Below are 26,524 nucleotides of genomic sequence, written 5' to 3' on the forward strand. Positions count from 1 at the left end.
TCTGTTTGGCTTTTTTCTCGAATCGAATCGAATCGATTTGGATTCGATACGATACCTTAAACTTTTAGGGCGGATTTTCAAGAAGTTTCAAGGAAAGACAATATAAATACTTTCGTAATAGTTACAAATGCTTGAACATCCGACGAACTCTCAGCATTACACAGAAAACTGATTGCAAATGGTACATATCTTTTTAGAATATATAAAACCTATTTCGCACCCCACAAATAAATGAATATTAACATAATTTGGTATTGATATTTAATAGTGGTACATATTTTCTATTCCACTTAAGCTCCATTGACTTGGCTACTCTTCGATGAAACACAATTGGCTGCACTGATTGTTCAACTTGTTTGGGTTTGTATATTTGTATCTTTTCTAAGCCAGTGAGGAATCGCATCACGTGCATCATGGCGATCCCCACACCCCCGACCCCCCCAACCATCACCGCTTTTTCTCGCACTGTATCTGTTTTTTATGCTCCCTCTGTTTTTATTTTTATTCCGGCTCTGTGTGTTTGTTTCGGTCCAAATCCATTTGAGGCAGCAGGAGCTGGCACTTTTTTTTCGGCTCAGGCTCTGTGTGGCTTTAAACCTAAACCAGAACCGAAAACCAAAACCAGAAAAAAAGAAGAATATGATGATCAGAGGGGCAGCAAGGGAGGGAAGCAAGTCGCGGCTCTTGGGCGCCTTGGCTTTTGTGGTCAGTCAGTTTTGGCCGTCTGTGATGGTCGTAAAAATACCCAAGAGATGTCGAAGGCATGTTGCAAAATTTCAAGCTCAAGTCGAAATGGCAGCCAAAGTCTGTGCCACACTCACACGTAGCGCAAAAAAAAAAAACTAAAGGAGCACACACACAAAAGTTGCCTGTTTGGATTTCAAATGGTCAAAATGTGGACATTTGCTTAAAGAAAGAAAGAAAGAAAAAAAAATCCAGATACCAAGATACTTCTTTGTGTGTTTCTTCCCTCCCCCTCCCTCCCTTCCCGCTCTTACCAACGAAACAAGTCTGGTGAAGAAGAGCTTGTTTTCGCATTTTTATGTCCATTGCAAGATGCGGTTTGGCCCATTCAAGGGGCTTATACATATAATGCCCTACAACTGAGATTCTTTACAACAAAGTACCGAAATGGCAGGCAACTAATTAAAATATTAAAATAATACTTGATTGTACAAATATACACTAGATATACACTATACACACTATACATAGACTATCTGAACCATCTGAATCTTTAAATATTCATATTTTCTTAAACAGGCATTTTAATAGGGAACGAACTTAATACACTTATATATGCATTTGCTTCTTATTATTATCCCTGTATTTTATTTATTTTATTTATTCGTCAGTAGCGCCCTTTCGCCCTTTCGCAGTCGACCTAGTTGAGTGAGCCCGGGCAAATAAGTTGGTCTACAAGCTGTGGGGCCAATCTTAAGCCCCAGAACTCGGGACCTCTCGGCTGCACTCGGCGTCTCTGTTTTATCCAATCCCTCTATCACTTGCACGCACTCACACAAAATTCCTCCATTTATTCTTTTTTACCCCCCACTTTTTTTCTCCTTTTTTCTTTTTTTTTTAAATAAAAGTTTGCGTTTTAGCTTTAGCCAGATTTATGTTTTCCTGCTTGCGTTTGCAGAATTGTTGTCGGAAGTTTTTTGTGCAGCATCATGGCACACACACAGAAAGTTCTCAAAAAGACGTAAAAAAACGAAGAAGAAAATATAGAAATAAAACAAGAAGGGAAAAAATGAAGTAGGGAAAAGCCGGGCTCTGTGGCAGCTGGAAAATGGGAAATGGCAAATGGTTTGGGCTGGGGGAAGTGAGGCGACCGCAAAATATGCTCAGTAGCATTGATGCGCCTTTTGACCCGGCCTCTGACTTTGACACTGAAACCGAAACCGAAACTGAAACTGAAAAAGAAACAAGCAACATAAAACTAAGAAGAAAGAGCTTTTCCCTTTGACTTGGCATTAGTCGAGCAGGAGTGCGTCTTATTAGCAGTTCCGTATAGGGCTTACACTGTGGGAAAATACGTGTGACGAAGCAATACCTCAGCGGGAAAAGCATCAGAAGTTTTGTGTAATATTAATGAGCATTTTAAATGGCTGTTTGTATATTTATTTGATTTTCAATGGCTTTATTCTTTATATATATGCGAAATTGAATTTATAAAACTACATTTTACTTCTGTTTTTCCAATAGCTGCGCATCGTTCTCGCATATATACTATAAGATCAAAGTGAACATAAAGGAGAGCAACTCTCTTCCCTAATTAAGAATAATAACATTGTTTTCCATCATAAGAAACCGTGTAATAGAATTTATAAAAATGTACATTCCCGCATTTCACTTTCAAGCGACCCAATTATGGGTCATGTTTATTCTGCAAGTGTGCGAAATGGTTACCTTTTCCTGGCAGTAAGAACGCCCGAGGCCAGGACCCCCATTTCACTTTCACTTGTCCAATTAGCTGTCGAGAATGTACTGGCAATCGGATGTTTAGTACTCCAGATGTCATGTAGTTCGTTTGGTTTTCCACCTCCACTTCCACCTCCACCTCGATCTCCACCTCCGCCGACTTGGATTTGCTTTCATTTGTTCTGGCCATCACACCTGGCCTCCGGGGAAGACCCAATGAAATCGAATCGAATACACTGAATTGGACATCATTAGCAGAGGGGGCGTGGGATGTGAGGCGTGGCTTGGGGGGCAGTAGGTTAAGGAGTTCACCTTGTGAAAGTTACCCCTGGAGGCAGGTGAAATGACCAACGGAATGGGCAATTCGTCGTAGGGCGAAGATGACTCTCCCTCTTCATCTTTCGGTTGGCCTGTAGGACTGTGGGACGACTGTAATTGAGATGGGTGCACAGTACACGAAAGGCGGAGAAGAGGTCCTGGTCCTTCTCGTCCTTTGGTTCTTTTTGGTCCTTGAGCCCTCCAGTCGAGTGGACCCAAACAACAAGATGTCATATCATCGGAATGGCAGTCTCATTACGAGACTTTGTTCGTCGCCTTTTTGTGTTCGTTTCCCTTTTTGTTGTGTCTTTTGAGCCGGCATTAATCAAAGGTCTTAGGGTTAATGTTTTGCCAACCGACGTGGTGGGGATATCAAAAACGATTGCGGTCATAATAATAGCGCTGGGAATAGGAGATCCTCAGGGGAAACGTCGAATGCAAATGTTCAAATTGTTGATAATATATATTCCTGTCTTTCTAGTTGATTTATTACCCATACATCTCTGTTTGATTGTTGTGCTATTTTCATGACCATTGCTGTGCATATACGCGTATAGTAGTGTACTGTATTTATTTACCGCACACACACACACACACACTAAACTAAGCGGCTGTTAATGACGCAATTTCCGCAAACGTAAACAGAGGCCTTTGGCAACCTTTGAGGGTCAGTTGCTTTGGCCAACTTCTTGGTGTTGTTGGTGAAAGCTAATTAGCTTAGCGCGTTTAAATCGCCCGAGCATCGCTCATTTCTAAGGCATCTCTCTATATCACCACCCTCTCTCTATATATACTGCCTCTATATATACAAACGGATGTGCACCCCCCGGAGAAATGGCTGTCGATAAATAAAATAGGGGGGAGTGCCTCGAACAAGCCACAAAATACGAAAACAACAACTGGGGATAACCCTTTTTTCTACAGACAATTCCAAGCCATTACACTGAGAAATGTGACACAATTTGAATAACATTTAAAATATAAAATTGAGCATCAATTCGGTTTGGATTTCTCGGCTTTTTTCGTTCTTTTCTTTTTTGATGGCTTTTGGACATACCAACCCAACTCGTTGAAGTGATGGATTTGCTTGAAGAGAATATTTTCTTGGGCCTTTTCTTTCCCCCATTTTCCCGGGCCGTCTTTTCGTTGTTGTTTGTTTTATTTTTTCCCCGCCTTCAATTTTTGTTTTGTTTCTGTGCTTTTTTTTTACTTTGTCTAAATTGCGTAAATTATTGGCATATGTTGTCTTCGCAGTCCTGTCGAGAGAGGCAATGAAACATTTTTAACCCTTTTCCTTGGAAATTGACAGGGGCGTAGGTTGTTGGGAGGGGCTTGGCGTTTGGGGCTTGGGGTTTGGAGAAAATGTCGATGTCGGCCCGGCATTTTATTCCATTTTGCTGGTCCTCTTTAGCTGTCTTTCTCGGGGATTCTCGGGCATTCTCCCTATTGTTGTTGTCCCCCCTGTGAGCCCCGTTTTTGGGCGCCTCTGTCTGGCTGCCAGTTGGCTGTCATTTATCCCCACTTCGGGTTCAGTTTCGCCTTCCACCAATTTTCTCCGGCTCTTCTCTCCCACTTTCTACTTCTTTTTTTTTTATCATTTATGGCCGTCGTTCTTTGGCTTTTTATGTGCGCTATTTCGCGAAGTAGAACAATAGCCGCCCGCCAGCTCATTCAACCCACTGCCAAAGTCGTGGATCCAGGATCCCAGGATCCTGAGTCCTGAATCCTGAATCCTACTGCTCCTACTCCTGCTGCAACTTCATCTTCGTGTGCTTTTGTTACAGCAAAAGGGGCAGGGTGAGCCACTACTGTCCTTCACTATCGCTCGTTGCGCCCTCGCGCTACTTTATTGTCTTGCCAAAAGAAATAGACTTTTAATATACTTGGCCATTCAGAGCACAAAACATGGAGTGGAGAGTGGAGTGGAGTGCTCCCAGGGAGAACTCCTTTTTCCTTCCTCAAACAAAAAGAGAAACAAAAAAAGGAAAACTGCCAGCAAACACACGGAAAATAGAGCAAAAAAGGACAAGTGTCTGGCAGTGTGGAAATATTAGGCGATTTTGCCAGTTCATTGACTTGCCACAACAATAGTTTGAAGTTTGTCTGCCAAAATATGAGAGTCCGAATAAAATGGAACCAATTCGAGGAGTGGAAGGGGAGCGACGGAAAACAGAAGCTAAAAAGTTTTTCACTTTAATAGTTCGACCAATTTGAGAGTGGCTAAAAGGCCGGGATAATGGCAGCACAGGGAGTGCAAATAAAATCGTACTCCAATTTATTTGTACTTCTTGTAAGGCGCAATTTCTGACTCGATCAATTTAAAACTTTGCAGCTTTATGCCCATCCTTTTAGATACGAAATAAATTCAAGTAAAATCCGTTTTTTGCCAATATAGAAAACATGTTGGCCTTGATTTCATAGTTGACTTTCAGTTCGAACATACATAGCTTGATTATCTCAGTTTAAACACGACACAGTAACTGAGAGCACAACACGCAGGACAAAATTCCAAAATATTGTTGTTTCAGATCTAGGAATTTCTTCTTTTCGGTTTCTGTGTGATAGAGCGACTGAGGATTCCCTAGCTAAGACTACACCCAAGAGAACCTCTAGCTCTAGTCTCAAATAAAACATGGCCGAGAAGAAATCTGAGGACCAACAAAATAATGCCAGTGGATCCGAGAATCGAACAAGTCGCATTGTGGCCCAAGGTCGTCAGCAAGAAGAGAATAATGCTATATTTGCTCGACTTTTTGCCAGTTTGGATGCTGAACATCGCAAATTGAGGGAGTTGGAAGAGCGCAGATCGCAGCTGATTGAAGAAATGAAACATTTGAGGACTTTACTCTTTGCGGAGAATAAAAAACTTAGGCAGACCGTGGCTCCCATGCCGGGAAGTAGTCCATTACCAATTCCAGCTACCGGTGCTAGTGCCATCGTGAAAAATAGTCCTGAGAAACCTTCGAGCTCTGGGACCTCTCCCATTATCAAATCTGCCCGTTTGGAACGTCGACAGTCTAATAAATCGGTTACAATTGCCGAACCACCAACACAAAATGTGAACATACGCGAAAGACCCAGGGCAAGTAGTTCCCAAGGTTTAAAGCATAAGGGAAATCGACGAAGTCTTATGCTTCCAACAAGGAAAATTAAACAGAGAATCACTTTGGGTAAGCGGTATATCATCAAATATAATAAATAGTAATGAATACACTGAAATGCATTCATCTCCCAGATAACATATTAAATACCAGAGAGGATATGTTAGACGAGATTGATGAATCCGCATTGACAACTTCTGTGGGCTCCAATTTGCGGACTTTGGAGCAGCGAAGATCCGAAATAGACGATCGAGAAGATGTTGACGAAGTTTTGGTCTCGCTGCCAGCATTATTTACATTTATGGATTCCCAATTTACAGAGCACGCCATTTTACCAAGTGATCCTGATCCAACCAACGATTCTAAAGCATTCGAAGTGCTTCCCAATACCGATCAAGAGCCAAGTTTTTATCTGCCAAGTGCCGATTCCTTGTTCAAGGATATACTGGGAACGGATTCACCCTCCTTAGAACTAAATATGCCAGAAGTGTCACTTGAAATGCATCCAGTTGGCATTATCGAATGCTCAACGAATGCGGCGGAAATCGTTGAAAATGAACACGAAACGGAAGCGAAAACTGATTAAAAACCCCTTAACTTTTAGGGCTTTCTCAGATTCTTTTGATGGCTAATTAAACTTTAAACTGCAGCGATTACTAGATCTGGCAACAATATTCAACAAATACAGACATTACAGCCAATAACACAACGTTTTCATTGGGATAAACTGAGAAGGCTTTTCGATAAATTCGTTGGTAAAATACTATAGTTTAAAACTGAAAATAGTTGAATGGCTCACCACCGCATGACTACTTAGTTTTTCAGGGATCAGAGGCAAACAATTTTCCTGTTGATGCTATCAAAAATGTGGCAAAATATTTACAGACAAGTGAGGGCCTATTATTTTTGGGGTGGATGAAAATCTGCACATGCTCATGGCATATTCGGTCGACTTTTCTCAGCATATCTTGTGCCTTTTATTTTTGTATTTTTGTATTTTCGTATTTTTTTTTTTGTTTCTTATTCAATTTGCCGACCATTGGTCCCCTGTCTCAAATTGAAGTCCTGGGGGTCGAGGACACACTCGACATCCATTTCAAAACAAATTAGTTGCCAACTGTCCGAAACAAATGTTGTCTAACGAGCAAAATCGAGTTGTCTCCCATTGCTATAAGAATACACAAGAACTAGGTATGGTATACCAATACACACACACATCAAATATAATATGTATATACTGTATATATTTGGTATAGATATATGAATGACATGTCCACTTCTTGGGAGTTTTGTGCAACTTGTTTGTCCAACGAAATGATATGAAAAGCTCGGCATTTCAATCATAATGTTCATCACGATTTTTTCCTGTTTTTCTTTTGGGGTGGAATCGTGGAATAGAGAAGATGGTGGGACTTATTGATTGGACTGGGTCAAGAGGTTATGTTTTGTGTGTGGGATTTTTGGTAGTGAAATGCTCTTGAAGTGCAAAACTAAACTTGCAAGTCAAACCGAAAGCTACAAAAAAAAAAAAAAAAAAGGAAAAATGGGAAACTCGAGAACTGAAAACTGAACTAAGGCAAACCGTAAACTAAACAAGTTTTTGGCTACTGAAAAACCACCTGACCCATACGAGCACACACAAATTACTTATGTGCGGATGGTGGGTGGTGGTTCAGTGGGTGGGTGCTTACACATTTCATATATACATATATATTTTTTTTTTGGTTACTGTTGTTGTTTGTTTTCAAGTAGGTCATTAGAGAGGCCTTCGCCCTTCGCCCAGCCACTTGAATTATTAAATTCCCCCGGCATTTCGAAGTTCTGCAGTTGAGCGAAGCGAAACGAGGCGCTTTTCCTGCCCTCGCTCCTCAAATATGCACATTTTTATATACCCACATACATACATATATACCCATACATCCATCCATCCAACCATCCATATATATACATTTATGCATATATAGTAAGTCCTATTCGCATTCGTAATCGTATTCCAGGTCTGTCAGACTGTTTTCATAACTTACCTAAAAGTGGCGAGAAAAAAAGAGAGAAACAAAAATATTTATTGTAATTTTTCAGTTTTGAATTCGAGCAGTTTAAATTTGGGGAAACTTTGGCATTCAAGGGGACATAAATCGGCAAGAGAAAGAAATTCAATTTCTCTTGTTTTGCTTACAAATAGCTTAAGCATAGATTTGTCACCCGCAAAGGTAGTTTTTAAACAATTCTTATGTGATTATTGTGCTCCCCAATTTAGTATTTAACTATTTAAGTTGGAGTGAATTCTAGAGCACACCCTGTTGTATTGTTGTGGCCCCGCGTTCGGCTGGCAGTCCCATAAAAAGTAATTGGAATTTTCATTTAATATAAAAGCTGAGCGAACAACACAGGCAGCGGAACACAATCTAACCCACTTGGCAGCTTGCAATCGCACAGCAACCAAAAACTATGCATATAAACGGGGCCACTGATGTTAGGATGTTTGGATGCTAGGATCTCCCACACCCCTACACCCCTCCGCCAGAAAACCCTCTCGAAAAATCCATCTCTTTCATTTTGAACTGGAAAAAGGATACAATGTAGCCAGTGGAGCATCCTCATCCTCATGGATATGTGTATCCCCGTGCAGGCTCGGCTCGTTGCTCATAAAACTCACTCAAGTAAAAGTACGAATGGTTTTCGATATGAAATGCATGAAACTGACAGGCAAACATATTGCGCCGCATTGCCGAAACCCGCCCACGCCCACGGCCACGACCACGCCCACGCGACCCAAACGCCCACATACCCACACACCCACACGCCCATTTTTCCAACCCACTACACCGGGGGATAAAATCGCATAAGCATCTTATTTATTTTAAATCATTTAGTTGGCATCCAAATATTTATCTTTTTTGTCTAAGTCTGTTATCGAGAATTTTTAAACTTTTCTGTTTACTTAGTGCTCAAAGTTTGCTCAATTTTAATATAAAATCTTAAAAGGAATCGATTGCAGTCATTATGCAGTATAACTTCAAAAACTATTTAATTATACAATATGTGAAATCACAAATGTAAAACTTACAAAGTTGGATTGCATAAAAATCATGTTAATTTAATTCAAATTAAAAAAAAAAACGAAATATCATATTCGCAATTTCCAATTCATATTCGCAATTTGTGAACAGTTGGCATATTTTTGTGTGCTGTGCAGTCAGCCTCTTGTATCAGTTGACTGACTGTTGGTTACCACTTGGCCGTTGTTGCTCCTCATCCACATCCTCATCCACATCCATATCCTCAACCTCCATCTCGTCCTCGTAAGCTCTTCCATCTGTGTGCCCTCGTTACCGCCCCTTCAATTCTCCGGTCATTGTTGCGTGTATATATACGAATTTATATATATATATATATTATATACATATATTGTATCCCAGTGCGAACTCCGCACCTCTTGCCTGTCTATTTATTCAGATATGAAAATGCATATTGTACACTCGACTCACGCCGCTCTATATGGGACATTTCTTTATCATCTGCTCTTCGCCTCCATCTGCATATACACATAGATATTTTATACTTTTTTCAATATGCAACTCTGTGGCATGTGAGTGTGTGTGCGCTTGTGTGTGTGTGTGGAGAAAACGGACCGAAAAAAAGGATATATAGATGGCTACAAAATATAGGAGCTACTCATCGAGGCGTGCGTTTATTGCAATTGTGTTCCAGTTTCTTGCGTTTGAATTGGAGATGATTGCGCCGACGAATGGAGTCTCGAAAAATGAAAACAAAGCAACACCTTTGGTTGACACGGCAATAAAGGAACTGTTTCCTTTTTGATAAAACCCAAGGGGTTTAAATGCTTTCTGGTTCAAAGTGTTATTTCTACATGCTCCGATTTGATTCAGTCATTATTAGGTGCAATATTTAGCACATAACTTGTTTCTTTTCTAAATCACACTACACTGAAGCCCCACTCCAATATCCAATGAGTTCTTGTTGTGAGATTGGAAACACTCGAAATGTAAACTGTTTAATTATGATACAAAGCACTTAACTGGGCACTTCTGCAAGTTATATTTTCCTATTGAAATATCCGTTTAATTAGGGTTTAAAGCTTTTGCCCTTTGAGCTAACGTTTATATTGCGACTCATATTAAGTTGCGAATGGGTGGAAACGTTTGCTTTTGCCCAGGATTGCTTGTATTTTCCAATTATTATATGCATTTCAACGCCACAGGAATGACAGAGGCGAGGACTAGATTGCTAATTAAGTCTTAAATCTGTGGCAATATTTCGGTAATGATATCATGGCAACGCAAGTCAGACAGCAATGCGATACGGTTGACCCGAGTTGACCTGTGCATAATCGCCATTTGCCTTTGTCCCCGGCATTTTGATGGCGTTGTAAATTCGCGATGACACTCGACTTAATTACAATTATTTGCACAGGTGTGCAGGTGAATGCACTTGCAGAAAATATCCATACTACTAGTGTCTTATATTTATGATACATGTACGAGTAATTACCGTTTGTATTATTTTTGACAAGAAAGTGCTTATTGTAGCATTGCAATATATACTATATGTAAGTTTTAGAGAGTCTTAAAATGTATTTTTTTTAAATTATATTTTTTCAAGTGCATCGAGTGCATTATTTACCTGCTGGAATGGTTCGGCTCGTGGGCAAAGGGCTCAGCGTAGATATTTCGCACGGGGGGCACTCGGCGGGGCAGGGGCGGCGGTACAGGATTGTAGCCATCCATGATGGTATCACAATCGGAGTACTTCATCGATTTCATAGTCATTTTGTGTCTGGTGTTCACTGTACCGAGAGTGCGAGAGTGCACTTTACTTAACGATTTATGTCGATTATTTATTATTTAATTATGCGTTTTTATTTCGCTTATTTCGCGGCGTTGCATTCGCTCTTGTCGTTTATTAATTATTACAACTATTATTATTGTTAATGGTAAGTGCAGGATTTAACCCTTCAGCGGCGATCGCGAGTCGTCTGCACCCCGTTCGATGCATGGGCAGGGGCAGGAGGGGCCCACAGGGGCCTCGGTGGCATTGCCACCCGCAGATGGATATATATTCAACGCGATTCAATGAAAATCTCTGCGTCGAAATCCCTATCTATCGGATTTCCACTCGCTCTGGATCGCCGTTTAGCTTTTCCTTTAAAGTGTTTTTAAATCTTTTTCATGGCTGCCAATTGGTTTTTTCCGATCTGAATGGGAGTAGAAAATATATATGTGAGTAATTGAGTGGTGTTGTCTTGAAGACAACAACCTTGTGACCTTTTGTTACGCTTTACTAAGTCCTTTTTCGGTTTCACTTCCATCAATTATATATACACTTCTTTGTGAGCTCAGTTTTGGATAACCACATTAGAAATTATATGTTATATTTGAACCATTATTTAATTATTTGCTTAATGCATATTTATCAAAGCCTATTTTATTAGATTTCTTTCTTCTATCCATTTATTTTTTATCTCATTTAATATTTGCTTGTAATTATTGATTCTATGGTTTATAATTAAAGTAGAATTAATGCGGATTTTCTAAATATGTAATTCGACCCCTCTTTTCGCCATTTAGGTAAACATTTAATCAAGCGTGTAATTAAAAGCAAAATTTCTAACATTTCCCCTAATTTCCCACATTTGCCAGCGGCCAACTGGCAAAACACTCTTAATACCACCACTTAGCAAATGTTAATTGTTTTTCCCCCTGGTAACAACGATTGCATTTCCCTAATCTGTATCTGTTACCATCCTACCCGTTACACAATCTATATATCTGTCTATCGATTTCATTCCAGAGTTCTAACCAAAAATCATTCTCCGTTTCTCCGTTTCAGCATTTTCAAATATCCCAAAACTGGTTTTTCCTTCGGCCAAAATGGAAAAATCGAGGGGCGAATCGAGAGAGGAGCTGCTGCTGGGCAAACAATCAGAATAAGTGTGGATTCCATTTTGGTATCTGGCAGTTTGTAGTCCCATGTCCGACTGACTGCCAATGGCCAGCATATTTGTTACACTTGCCGCCCTCTTTATCCGATTGGACTGCTGCTGCTGCTGCTGGTGTACACTGGTGTACACTGGTGGTGTATGGCTCTAATCACAAAATCCCACCCATGATGTGCCCAGACAAAATATTCAAAGTCATCGTGTAATATTGGGAAAACACTTGGAGCTGTGCGGGGCTTTTTGGATTTTCGATTGGGGATTGGGGATTGTGGAGCGGGCGCCAATGCCAAACAATTTCAAATGTAATCCGTTATTGTGGCCAGGCCGATCGAAACGTTTTCGTATCTGAAACCTGTATCTGTATCTGTATCTGTATCTGTATCTGTGGGATACAATGGACCAACACGGCAGCAGCACGGGCTTGGGATAATGCGGCATATCTTTGGGATTTTCATCTCAAATTAAATTTATGATATGGCACAAAAATTGAATAACACCCAGTCGGGCACGAAGTGAATCAAAATCAATCAAAAGATGCCAAACCAAGGGTGAGGGCAACCTGGAGAGAGGGAGGTAGTAAATACTAAAGGCTCTTCGACAGCAGACAGCAGACACCTCAAATGAACCGCAGAGATGCAAGTGCATCAATGCAGATGCAAAATGGGGAAAACAAGGCAGTGGCGTAGGGATTTCCTCAACGAAAAGGGGTTCTAAATATTATTGTTTATAGTTTGTGTTATTGCTATAATTACATATAAAAAGAACATAACTATTTTAATTAAAATGTGCAAATGCATTAAATATTTAAAACTTCAAAATATTTTAGTTAACCTCTTAAGCAACCGAAATCCCCGTTCTAAGACACTGACTACACAAATGCGGTTGCAAGTGCAGTTGCAGTAACAGCGTCTCGACCGCAAAATGGTCAATTCCTTGCTGCATTTTGCATAGCCATATAGACACCGATGTATCGCATCTTCCGCTATCCTGGCAAATTTCTCATTAATCAAACATCGAAACACTGACAGATTTTAGGAAGCATTAATTAGCACAACGCAATGAACTAGCACATTCCACGCCAGCGGATCGAATGCCTCAATAGATACAGATACACCATTCGTATCTTTTCTCACAGCGGTGTCTAATGAAATACTTTCAATCATAAACGAAAATAATTTCACGTTCATTATGGAAACAGTAAAAAAATAACACAAGCAATGAAGAGAAATAATAACCGCACAAAGAACACACATATCCATTGCTGTTGCTCAAATATTTCAGCAACTCGTATCTGATACATCAAAACACAAACAAGAATTGGCTTGTAATCGCATAATTCTGTTCGCTGTTCGAAAAGCGAATAAAAAATAAGATATATGTACCAATTTTGAGAAGGGTGAAAAGAATGTCGACACCACGACAAAAAATACAATTTTTGGTATTTTGGCAATCAAATTGTTTTAATTCCACAAAAGAATATATACTTCCAAAAAAAAGCAAAGCATTCTGGGGAACTCTGATAAATTGTTAATATTACTGCAACCCGGAATTTATTGCACTAGAGTTTTATTATGCTTTTGTTAATTACAAATACTTAATAATGCCTCTATTTTATGACTACAAATGGGCATTGATTTTGTATTACATTTTTAGAAAAATTGATTTTTTATGATTTTTGGTTGCATCAATGATAAATTTCTGCTTCGCTTTGCCATTTCCTATCCACACATTTTTAAAACTGTTTATCATTCAAAGCGTATCTTGGCAGAAACTGGTAAATTTCTGTTGCTCTGAAAAATCTCCAACATTCCTATGATTGATCCCCGTGGCCCTGTGCTCCATGCATACATATATGGGTTCTCGGAAATCCCCGGACAAATATCTTCTGGTCCAAAACGCATCGCGCTGATATGAAATCTACTAGTTGTTTGGCCGAGGCCGAAAAGCAGCTAAAGATTTACTGGCCAAAGGCACGAATACCGCTCCCCGTTTTTAGCTTTCAGCTTTCAGCTTTCCGTTTTCCACCGTTCAGTTTTCAGCTGCCCAGAAATATTCCAGCTGAGTTGGTCTGGCAGCGCATTAATCTCCAGCTTGGCTACCAAGTTCGCTGCACTCTCCACGCGGCCTACGCGAAAAATGCAGCGCGAAAAAGAGGCAGCAACGCAAAGTGGGCGGTGGCAGGGAAGGACTTACACTGGAAAAAAGTGGGGCAAAAATACGGGAAATATGACATATCTATAGGCATTCGATACATAAGAGTACTTGAAAACCTCTGATTTGTATGTAATTACTTTAATTTTTAATTAACGTTTCTCAAGGACCATAAAAACCCAAGTGAAGCACATCACAAAGTAGTACCTTTTTGGACAATACTCCCCCCTTTTAATTTGCAGTGCATTTAGAGAGGAGCGACTGCTCCTTAAACATTTTGTTGCTTTGTAGTGCAAATCATGTCGACGCCCCTCCGCCTGCGCATTCGAAACCCTGCCCCTTTCGCCCACCCAAAATGCTACCAAACGAGTTCGCAGCAAGTTGCTCTGTCGAACAGCAAAAAACAACGACAAGTTTCCAGGTTTTCGTTAGGATGCAGCTTATAAGAAAAAATCAACCAAGAAGAACGAAGGAAAAAAAGTCTATAAGAAAATAAGAGGAAACCTAAAGCAGAGCTAAAACTGGGACTTAAACTGGCGACTGAGACTCTGACTTGGACTTCCAGTGCGACCGAAACGGACCATTGAGCATTGGGGATTGGGGATTGAGGATTGGGCAGAACTGGTTTTCATCAGAAAAACGAGAAGAGGGCCTTGGTTATTTCCCCCCCTTTTCTCGACCACCCCTTTTTTTTCGCTGCCTGTCAGGCATCAAAATGTCAGCGACTAAATGTAATTAAAATTGATTTTATTTCCCTACGAACACCACAAACATAAAACAATTAAATGGCGTCTAAGCCAATCTTTCCCCATTCCCCAATTTGTGTCGACAATTTTTGATTGTTTATAAATAGCAGAGGGTGAGAAAAGTATGCCGACTCTTGAACATTTGCCACAAATGTCAAAAGTAATCATGATGGCCAACACGGCATGTCATTTTACTCACACTCCACATTACACACATTCAGAAATCCAGAAGATCTTCAACAATACCAAAGGGTTGCCCAACAACATTTTTATGGTCGCTGGGGCAAACACAAAAACACACATATATTTCTCCAAAAATGTTTCCCGTTTTTATGAGTGGGAAGTGCGTGCCACATGGACAAAACAGGGGGGATCTTGTGGGGAAAAACGCGGGCAAAAGTCCCAAGAAAATCGGAGGGAAAAACGAAAAGCCACAGTCCATATAAAATATGCTTTTCCAATTAGCGTTTATTTGGTTTTTCATTTTCTGTTTTATGTTTGCCCAGATAAACAACCAAACACCACAACTCTCGAATAATTAAGGCACACTGAGGAAACTGAAGCTAGTTCGCTCTTTCTATTACTAGTAGTAGTTTTTGAATTAAAAGCTTGGAAATAAATTGTTTGTTAAGCGAAATATTCAATAAAAAAAAATTTTCAATTATAAAATGCAATTGACACATATTTATAATTGTGTTATGCAGAAGATATGTGACCAATTTGCATTTATCGTATAAAAAAATCTCTAAAAATGATTTAAATTTGCATAATATAAAAAATATTGTATTACATTTTTTTCACTGTTTATGGAAAGGATGATTCCCCACTTGGGGGATTCGATTTGGGGCCAAAGCTAATTGGCCAAAAGCCATTGGTGGCGAGTGTCACAGAAGATCATGATGCATCAAGCAGCTGGCACTTTTCCAGCAGAAGATTTCCCCCAGCGAAGAAAATCCAGCGAGTTCAAGTATCTTTTTCCAAGAAGATCACTCAAAATAATCATGGGACTCGCAGCGAAAGCTCTTGTCACGATCGTTTCGTTTATGGAATTGGGAGCAATCTGTTCGATCGTTTTTTTTTTTTGGGTTTTGTGGCGTGGGGTAGATCAAAAGCAACAAAAAGATCAGTTCTTCAATATGCCATAAAGCCACAACTGAATTATGAACTTATGAACCAGAATCACTGGCCATTCAAGCAGATTATAGTGAGTATAAATGTTGATCCGCCTTGATAATTTCATTTGCAAAAAGAAAAGCAGACGACTCAGGATTCCAGATGCAGCACGCAATCAGATCGGCAATCCTCGATGGCAATGACGCACATGATCGTCCAGAAAGTCGGTATCCCTCCTTTTGCAGTCACACATAAATTAACGCCCCTGTCATAAGTAAATATATATATACATATGTATATATACGTATATTCACTGTGCATTTCAAGGTCTGCCGATGGTAGGGAATATGTGTACGTACATATGTGTATATATCCAGCAGATCGAGAAACCGCACGCACGCGTCTCAGTGAAGTAATGAATTCCCCCCTTTTCTTTTTTGTTTAAATATTTTGCGTGCCTCGAGATTTATGTTGGTGTCGCAACAACAATTGCATGAGGGAAGCCGCATTTATTTGTCTTGAAAGTTTTATTGCTTTTAAATTTATGGCCTGGGCTCTTCTGCTCTTGTTTTCAATTTTGTGTTTTTTTTTTGTTTGTCTGATGATCATGTCACAGGGCGAGTGTTCACACCTACGTAATTACGGAAAATATTGTACAAAAATACAGAGACACATCTGCCGATGGACTTCCCCCTTTTTCGGAATCTCTAAAAGATTCTTATGGTTTTATGACCCCAACAAAGGCCCGTATTTTGTCTTAGAATCCCAAGATCTAGTAGTAAGGGTACATATGTATATTTGAAACTCTGCTTTAGAATTTGATCCGAATTTTCTGCGTATTTACTCAAGTATTCCATAACACACGCTATACGAAGGTATTAGATTGAGTGCTTTGGTTTTTCGGGTATTTGTTTCAGGATTTAAGGTGTGCTCTCTTGATTATCAGCTATACATGAAGATTTTCTGCTTATTTTCTGTTGCAAATGAAAATAACTTTTGTTAGATATCAAACACACGCTCAAGTCACATTGTTTTTTGTTTTTTGTTTTCATGTCAGAAGCCAGGTTCTTAGACTTTCTTGATAAGTTATTATGGCCAAAACAGAGGCATCCACCTCCAGGGGCTTTCAGCCTCCGCTCCTTCCATTTCAATGAGATTAAAATCTTTGAAGACATTCTATAAACATGAAAAATGTACGTCAAGTAAACTAAATATAACAAAAGCCACGGAAAGACAAAGGAAAAGTCTAAAGTTTTTTAAGTAAAATGCGGCGAAGGTTACTGCCCTGCTTTTCCAGAAAATGTTAATATTTATTGAAAGCATAAAATAGAAAGGCGACACAAATAAACTTTTTTTCACTCGCGTCCCTTTAACCTTCCCTTGAATTTCCTTTTTGTACTCTACTGCTCCAGCTTTTATTATAAGAAAAGCCAAGACAAAAAAAAAAGTAAAGTGCACACACATAAGCCTGCATAGACATCATAAAAAAAGTTAAGCTCACAATACAAAGACGCAGATACACACATGCACACACAACAAAAGAGCAATTTGTTATTTAATGAAACTGAAAATGAAATAAACTCGCAGGCAAAAAGCCAGCAGACGAAAAAAGCAGAATGTATCAGTAAGATGAAAGCATTAACGCACAGAATGCTAATATCTTATGCACACAACACAAGACACGCAGATACATTTACAGACTCAGCTGCAGATACAGATACAGATGCGGATACAGATACAGATACGGATATATATGTGGGCACAGATATATGGGGCGCTTCTGGGGAATTACAACGGCCTATGAACTGAAACCGAAACTGAACTCGAAGTGGATCCCAACTCAACTCGAACTCAACTGAATTTTGTCGTGTCTTTGATTATTATCCAAGCACACGGTGAAAAACCAGTAGCATTTCTAATAATTTTTATAATGCAAATATGTATGCTGTGAAATATTGTTTATAAATAAAATATTTTTGTAAGAATACTTATGATATATTTAATTTTAAAACTTATAATATATATGGAAATTTCCAAACTAACACTCAATTTATTCAAGTGCAGCTTAGCCCGCGATATGCGCTCATAAAACCCAAAACACACACACATGGTCACCCATTTGTATCTGTATCTGCATCTCGCACATTAACAGAGGAGCAAAAAGAAAAAAAGAAAATAAAGAGAATAAAGTTAAGCTAACAAAGCAAAGCGCCGAAACTCAAGAGGTGGGGTTTTCCTCCCGCGGAAAGGGGCGCTAGGAAAATGTAGGGGGGCGGATAAGTGAAAAATGTTGTAGGACAATTTCTGTCGTTTGCCCTTATGGATTAACAGAAAGGAAAAATAAAGGTAGAAAATGGAAAGGAAAATATACCATAGTCAGAGGTAAATTTAATTTGGATACCTAGAATTTGCTAATTTCTAAATAAATACAATGTAATGATGGTCCGAGTGATAAATAAAATCTTTCTATTGTATTAATCCCATGCTAATAAGCATTTATGGAAACAGAAAATAGTATGCCCATTTGATTTTGTTTACAAACTGCACAAATATATTCATTTTATGAATGCGTGCATTTAACAAATTAGATAAATCGTTAATTACTAATCCCATCTAAATACGCATTTATGGCTTATTTATACCACGATTTTAAATCACATTTGTTTTTATTTACAAACATTGCAATTAACATTTAATGAATCCAAACAACAGAATGGATGGACATGTAAAAATACCATTCCCACAGTTCAGGCCTCTTCAAAAAAAACGAAATAATCCCCAGCCATTTGCCAACACTTGGGCAGTTGATTGTGTAACTCATCGCATCTATCAATGATTCCCATCGATTTCGAGCTAATTTCCACTTCCTCTTTGCCTGACACTTTTTCCCCCACCACCACTACCACGTTACATTTCCCGTCTAAAGGGCTGACTGACTGACAGCTTGTTAAGAAAATACAAAACCAAGATGAAAAAAAACCTTGGGATGCATCTGACGATCCGAACCGATCCGTTTCGAACCGCGGCAATCTGCCCACACGATAGATACCCAAAACGCAAGAGACCAAGCCCCGAGTGATGATGATGATCATCCGAACCCTTTTTATTGTAGTCTGCTGTTCTCCCACCCCTTCCTCCCAATTTTTAATCTCCACCCACTCAAGCCAGCTACACGGGCAAAAAGTTTGTAAATTCTTCTGAGAAAATGGGTATTTATTGTGTAGTCTTGGAATGATACTCAGATTAAATTTAAGCATCTTCTTTTCACATATATTTAGTTGGAGGGACTGAACTTTCTAGTTTTTTTTTACTGTGTATATTCACAAATCAGTAAAAGACTGTAGCATTTATTTGTCGCTTCGGCAAGCACAGAAATTGGATGAATTCGATGTCTGGGTCTAAGGAAAGTTCCGCATCAGTAAGCCGGCAACATTGTTGCATTTTAACAAGCCATTTTCGAATACAAAAAAAAAAAGAAAAAAGGAAAAATCGACCCCACACATGGATCGTTAACGGTGCAACAACAGCTATAAAGGGGGAATATATCTTTGGGATCACCGAGATCCGATCCGATGCGATCTGAGGCGATCCTCAACTTGAAAGCCTTGTAACTGGCTTAAAGATGTTGATCGGCTTATCGCCGTCGATCGTTTTGCATTCGAAATGAGATGCAATCCACGGGTCTTAAAAGTATCTGTATCTTTATATCGTTGTATCTGGGGTCTGGGGTTTGGGGTTTGGGGTCTGTGAATCTTTGTATCTGCATATCCATCCGCGGCGACCGCCTGCGAAACGTTTTACACCCAATAAAGGCGTCAAGAGCGCCATAATAATTATCACAGACACAGGCCAACATTCCCATTCCCAGTTTTCCTTTTCGCCGAGCGACTATTAAAAGCCAACAAACACAAAGACGGCGGGGGCAAAAACGAAAGAAAAAACGATGAAAAACCAAAGATGCAGCCCATAAAATGAGTATGGTAAATAAAACAACAGTTGCCAGCGAATAACAAAAAAAAAAAAAAAACAAGAAATATACACAACGAAGTGAAATATGAAAAGGGGGTGAAAGGAGTGAAGCTACTTGGCTGAGATTTTCTTGGAATTAATTACACAGAGGCAACATGTTTTGTGGCCGAAATTAGTAATGCTCTACAAGATGCAATTAGCAAATACCTAAAACATTTTCTCTGGCACTTGATGTTAATATTTTTAATGTGGCATTTTAAATTCACCAGAAAGAACACTTAAATGCATTAATTACATATAATCACTTGAGGTAACTGAATTTGTTATAAGGGATTTTATATTGGTATCGTAAAGTGAACTACGTTTTTAAGAAAACAAAAAGAATATAATATAAGTGGCAAGGTTTGTGATGGGTGTTAAATGACTTTACGCCCCAAAAATCATTTACACCTCGCGCCAAAGGAAAATCAGAGAAAAAAGTATCTGACAAATGAGAAAGTATCTGACAAATGAGCAGACAGTGGGCGGGGCAGGGGGCGGCAGGGGGCGGCAGGTGGAGAGAAACAACTAGGGTGTTGATTGGCATCTTCGGGTGCGGACTGCAGTTAGACGGCCAATGCACTTTTCCTGACTTTTCCCACTCCCCATTTATAATGAAATGCACTTTCTTCATGTATTTGGCAAGTTGATTTCCATTTTCATTAGCTGCCTTTGGGCTGCTTATTTATTTTGTTCCCTTTCGTTTTGCCATTTGCATTTGCAATGAATGAACATTTTTCGCAAGACACGCATGCAAAAACGAGAGGCAAAAATGCAGCCCAGTTGGCCCGAAGAACTCACAACTTCTTGACAACCGGGAGACAAACGTGCAACAATAATTGGCACACGGCCAGATATTCCAAGTCCATTGATGAAAAGCAGCCACATCGGCTACAGATACAGATACAGATGCAGATACACACTACATGGATGCGCATATATAACGATATGCCAGATGAAGATACAGCAGATCTTAACCCAGCGCTTTCGATTTAATTTTAGCCACTTGAATTTCCGCCGTTCGCCTGCCGTGGTTTTTATTTATTTTTTTTTTGTTTGGTGTTGTTGTATTTTTTTACGACTTCAGCCCCAAGTCGACATCACAAAAATGTTTACAAAATAGAAATAAGAGCATAAAATATTTTGTCGACTTCCGCTCGTAATCACCAATTAGTAATGCCACACTGACAAATATGCCAAACCGAAAAACTTGGACAAACGGCAAACAGCCGCTGGATGATTGGATAAAATGCTGGCGGGGGAATGGGATGATATATTATTTGTAATAAATTGCCGTCGCAGCCCAAAAAGACGCTGGAATCCTGCAAATGGCCCCAAAACTTGGGTCACACTTTCATCATTAGTCAGCCAACTACGGACTACTAAATTCAAATGAAATGAAATGAAATGCCCAGAATCTGCAAGATACATTTGCACTATGGGGCGAACGACCACTTTTGGTGGAATAAACCCATTTTTTAAAAGTCGTTAAAAAAATTTGTTGTAAATTGAAATGTATTCAAAAAACATCAATCTATCATGTTGCGTACTTGAAATTTTAAAAGAGGGCGCCACTGTTCAGTGAACAGCTGTTTAGTCAGCTGTTTCGTTTGCACTGCCACACCGATAACCGAAGTTTTGTTAATCGCTGAAAAATCTTTCAACTTTGAAGTGACAAAAAGTGCATAAACAAATATCAAAATTGTTACTTATAACATGAAATCCAATCCTTGTGGTTTGTAATATGTGTTTGGATCGTCAAATGTTGAAATTAATTGTGGTGTCCCAATAATCTTCTGTAAGTTCTAACCCTAATAAAACACAACTTTTGTAGTGTATTCTAATTTTTAAATAGAGCTACAAAGTGAGTCCGGCTCTCTCCGGCTCTAAAACCTGTTATATGTTGTAGAGTTATCAATTCTTAGTATATGCTATAAGTATAAATGCACACTTTTGCACACTTTCTCCAAAATTTAACTTTTAAGGGACTAACCTCAAAGTGAAAAACAGCAAATTGTTCGAGAAATAGAAAGAAAAGACGACGAGTAATGCAAAAAATAACGCCCTTTTTAGTTGTTTTAAAGCTTTAATTCGTGGATGGCGATGAACGATAGGTGTGAAACATAAATATATTTATTACAATAAAATTCTAGTTCCGTAAATTTTAGGTTTTTTGGGAAACATTAGTTTTACAAACATATTTATGCTATTTTAAAGAAAAAAAACTGTGAAGCAAGAAGAAAAACTTCAATATTTTTTAAAAACAAGATAAGCAACCCCCAATTGTTACTTTATTGGTTTATTTAAAGATTATATTTTAAATTTTTTAGATCAACAAATATTTTTCTGTACACTGAAAAAAAATTTGTGTTGTTTTTTTTTGTTTGAAGGCAAAACCACGCCCATTTTTCCTCAATTATATTACTATTTTTATCATGAACATAAATCAAAAAACAGAACTTAAATATGTTGCTTCGTTCTCGAGTTATTAATTAATTCCACCAAAAGTGGTCGTTCGCCCCATAGTGATTTGTACACAGATACACTGGCATAGATACAGACACAGATACAGACACTTTGCGCATTGTCAAATCTACCAAATCGAAGTGTATCCAATGGAACGCCAATTCCCAGGGGAGCAATTCACGCTTGGCCGTTAAAATGTATCTGTATCTGTAACAGCGCCGCTCTGTCCCTTTTGCAGCGAAATGAAACCAGAAGAAATTAAATAAAAATAGCAAAATGGCCGAAAAGCGTTCGATAGACCTACAAGTAGTTTATGCGTTAATATCAACATTAACAAATTAAATCTGTACATATCGAAATTAAAAGTATAGAAATATTTAGAAAAATTAAGTTATAAATTTGTATTTGAAAACACTTCGAAAATATTGTTTCAAAAACATCTATTCACTTCGCAATTTCGACTTTAATCGCACGCATAAACATTGGGAAAATTCGGGGAAACTTTAGCATTTGGTCTTCCTTTGCATTCTCGCTCCATTTGGCTGCCTCTTTCGGGTTTCGCACTTCAATTGCTCCGCCCAGTCATCTTACACATTCGCATTTTTACCCAGGCTGACCAATCAATCGATGTGTATTTTCCCCCCCAGTATATTCCTTAGGTTTTCCCTTGATTTTTCGCGGGGCTTCTTCTTTGGCCGCCTCCTTTTCGACTCTCAATTCTACAAAAGAAAGATCAAAAGCGGCGAAAAACCAACAAACAACTGAAAAAGAAAAAACGCCTGGGAAATGAGCTCAAGTGTTTGGTCTCCTCTTTGATTTCTCGAGTGGGTGTGGGTTGGTTGGTGTGTGTGTGTTTGTGTTTGTGTGTGACTTTCCACCCCTCGTGGAAAACGTGAAAAGTGCCCATACCAAATTGGCTCTTCTATGGGATTTTAATGCGTCGCGTTCTAGTTTCACTTTCACAGATTAATGAAGATTGTCTAATCGCATTGATTGATGTCTTTAGCGAAAAACTTTTCTTCGCGCGGTTTTCCAAGCGGTGCACGCAAAAATCTTGTTAAGTCTTGTGTTTTGCGGTTCGTTTGTTGTGGGTTTTTCGGTTCCGTTTTCGGTTCTCAAAAAGCTGACTGCACCGCGATATAAATTAATGAAAAGCGCTTAAGCGTCTATCTGGATTTTATATACGTACGTATGTATATATATTTATATATATGTGCTAAAGGAAAGTTGCCCCGAAAAGTTCGATGTGCGGTTGGGATAATCTTTGCAACAACCGCAGAACGAGAAACAGACGGAAAACAGGGGCAATTTGGTTTTCGGCAACAAGAAGAAACACTCAATGGAAATTAAAGCAATTTCCTGTAGCAATTTGAAGATGCTAAATTAAAATACAAACGATGGCGCAGAGCAAGGGAGATGCTAAAATACTCTATACTCTATCTGCATGCCGCCATTTGGCAAATCCGGCAATCCGGCAGATACATAGATACAAATACACCAAACACACACAAGTGTTCTACGACCACCATTCATAGATATTTAATTAGCAGAGTGCCGGGCGTCAGAAAGAGATGGGCAAAATGTGAGCGAGCGAGACAGGCGGCTTGTAAATTGGCAATAATCTCAAACCGAATCTGTGCACTCGCAGAAAAGATTAAACTTTATATGTAATGTTTTATCAAAATGATTTACTATTTACAAGAAGTATGCTTTAAATTTTAGATTTAAATATTTGTAGATTTTCCATAAAAACCAATGGCATTCAATATTCCAATTCTTTCATTAACAACTGCTAGAGGCAGATTTTTGGCAGTGTATCTGGTGCACAGAGCAGCAACCGAACAGTGTCATCCGCAAAACCGAAAAACGTCAAGAGACGGCAGCGACAACAAAGTAAATGAAGATGAGCACTTCCTGCAACAAAAGCGACAACAACTGAGCTAAGGAAAATCGCAGGGAAATGCGGCGGCCGGGGAAAAATGAGGGAAATGCGGCGGCCGGGGCACACACGAAACATTTTTAATCGAGTGCAACGCCATGAATGAGCAGAAGTTGGATCACGAAAGCAGCTGAAGAGCCCAAGAAGAACTCGTCCATTTGTTTGTGCACCAATCCATCCACCACATATACATATGTTACATATGTGTGTGTATATATGCGCGCACATCAGACTTACAGATACTCGCGGTTTTTGTATCTTTTATACGAATGAGTTAAATGCTATGCTCGAGTTGAGTGAGTGATGCATCCCAGGGCGCATCCGTAAGATAAACAGGCGCAGCACGCAACGTTTAACTTTTCATTTGCAGCCCTTGCCGCATTTGCAAGTATCTGCATCTTGTGTATATCGTACACTGTATCTTGTATCTTGTGCATATTGTATCCTGTATCTTGTGGGTGCCGCGACAAAGGTCACGGACACGCTGCGTTGCCGTGCCGAATGCCCCGTGCCCAAAAAAACAAACAAACATGCGATTAAATTGAACTTATCATTAAAAATATTTAACGAAGGAATGCGGCTGCATTCTGCGGGGCACAAGATAAATATGGGTGAAATAATAAACAAACTGAATAATCTCAGCAATTACGGCATTTTACAAATATTTGTGCATGGATTTTGGGGCCAACAATGTAGCAAGACTTACACGTATTTGTGGTATTTTAAGATCATGAGAATTTGTTTTTAAATCACTTACAAACATATGGGAAACTTTCTAAATAATTATCAAATGATAGGGTAAATATTTGAAATACTATTACGAAGAACTACTATATGAAAAAGAGGTATAATTAGTTTAAAATTAGTGGAAAACAAAAATGCAAAAGGAAAACTTAAACTCGAGTTGGACACTCATTATTAAGGAAGTCAGTTGGCCAATAATGAAGCAAATATTTGCACACCCAATAACTGGGAGTTACGAAAATAAAAGTCAAACTTCAGTCCATGAAAGTTTTGTGTCTTCTTGTTTTAGCCCAACTAAAATTCGGCATAAGCCAAGTTAGGAAAGCCGAAGATGCCTGGGTAAAATTGGGTAAAGAGGATAGGCTAAGGGGGGATTTCATTTTTCGGCGAAATGGTGAATCAAGTTAAGAAAACCCTCAAATTTCCAAATGATTTAACTTGCCAGACACTTCAATCGGCTCAGACGCTCTCTCTCTTAAAAACTGCTGAAAGTGAAGCTACTTGAAATGAATGTGCGTGATGTGAGCTTCCCAACCCCCCAGAATACCCTTCCTTTAACCCTCTGTCGCCCAACTACTTATCCCATCAAAACGATTGAGATAGAAAATAAGACAGACATCGGGCGTTGGGTCTCGGGTTTATCTGGCCTCAGAAACGAAAAAAAGAAAACAAAATATAAGCAAACAAACAAACAAAACCAACTTGCTGGTGAAATGAGATGAGAGGATAGGAGAAGCTTTGGAGATTTCTTCGCTATTCTACGTATCAATTTGGGCATTAAGCCCATATGCAATTGAAGCCAATTGAAGCTAATCATTTGCTACTTAAATACGGGGACAACAAAGTACTGCACCCAAGAGCTCGATACACGGCTGCAATAGATACAGATACATATCTCTAAACTAGAGTACTAGAGTGCACAAAATGACAAAACGAACTGGAAGAAATTCGGACTAGATAATAAATAAAATAGAAATATATCAAAATATATTTACACCATTCTTACTGTAGCAGCTGAAACTATAATAAATAGCAATACGATTTTAAGATCTTAACAAAACATTACTATTTTCTTTCTCTGCATTTTATTGACTAGATAGGTAGTCTAGACTCCATTGGGGAAATGGTGAGGCAAATAGGGGTTACCAAGTGGACATATCTCTCTCTATTACCGCCATCGAAAACCTCAAAAGGAAAAAACATTCCACAGCATGCGGAAGTTGTGGAAGTCATATCATATTTATAAGGGTGAGAGTTATGGAGGGACACAACGATCTAGCTAATAGCCATTGTTTTTAATATATTGCTGTAATAAATTCCATTTAATTAAATTGAATAGCTGGAACGCTAACATAAAGGTATATTTGAGCAACTTATAGGTTTTTTAGCTTAGCCAGAATCAATTTCAGTACAAGCTGCTTCTAAAAGCATGCTTTGAGTTGCATTTATTGCAGCTAAGGCATTTTCCCTGCGCTCCAAAAAGTTTTTCCGGCTTCATGAAATATTGTTCAGCGGCAAAATCTCATCGCCAGGCGAAATGCATTCCATTCTGAGG

The 26,524-nt window shown here is 39.1% G+C and overlaps 2 protein-coding genes across 4 annotated transcripts in view; one reads left to right on the top strand and one right to left on the bottom strand.

Annotated features, from left to right (window-relative positions):
* Window positions 1-26,524, bottom strand: part of LOC122624814 (teneurin-a) — a 142,527-nt gene that overhangs the window by 93,383 nt on the left and 22,620 nt on the right. The window contains exons 1-2 of one of the 3 annotated variants that reach the window (XM_043804528.1): window positions 11,121-11,245; window positions 10,488-11,058 (exon numbers count right to left, since the gene is read on the bottom strand). The exons of 1 other annotated variant lie outside the window; for it this stretch is intronic. In XM_043804528.1, the coding sequence (XP_043660463.1) occupies window positions 10,488-10,633 (146 nt within the window). In that variant the 5' untranslated portion in view covers window positions 10,634-11,058; window positions 11,121-11,245. Of the gene's footprint in view, window positions 1-10,487; window positions 11,059-11,120; window positions 11,246-26,524 lie in introns of those variants that run through there. One more of the 3 variants, XM_043804529.1, reaches the window with a different exon arrangement.
* Window positions 5,193-6,544, top strand: LOC122624817. Its single transcript, XM_043804531.1, has 2 exons — window positions 5,193-5,912; window positions 5,978-6,544. Exons 1-2 carry the CDS (start codon window positions 5,375-5,377, stop codon window positions 6,427-6,429), a joined length of 990 nt encoding a protein of 329 aa, XP_043660466.1. The 5' UTR covers window positions 5,193-5,374; the 3' UTR covers window positions 6,430-6,544.

Source organism: Drosophila teissieri, chromosome X (genome assembly GCF_016746235.2).
Source record: "Drosophila teissieri strain GT53w chromosome X, Prin_Dtei_1.1, whole genome shotgun sequence".
In the NCBI taxonomy this organism is placed as follows: domain Eukaryota; kingdom Metazoa; phylum Arthropoda; class Insecta; order Diptera; family Drosophilidae; genus Drosophila; species Drosophila teissieri.

Excerpts from the sequence above, each read along its gene's own strand:
- LOC122624817 (XM_043804531.1), top strand. The coding sequence starts at position 5,375 with ATGGCCGAGAAGAAATCTGAGGACCAACAAAATAATGCCAGTGGATCC. Across the intron at positions 5,913-5,977 it reads TAAACAGAGAATCACTTTGG|ATAACATATTAAATACCAGA; the intron begins GTAAGCGGTATA and ends TTCATCTCCCAG.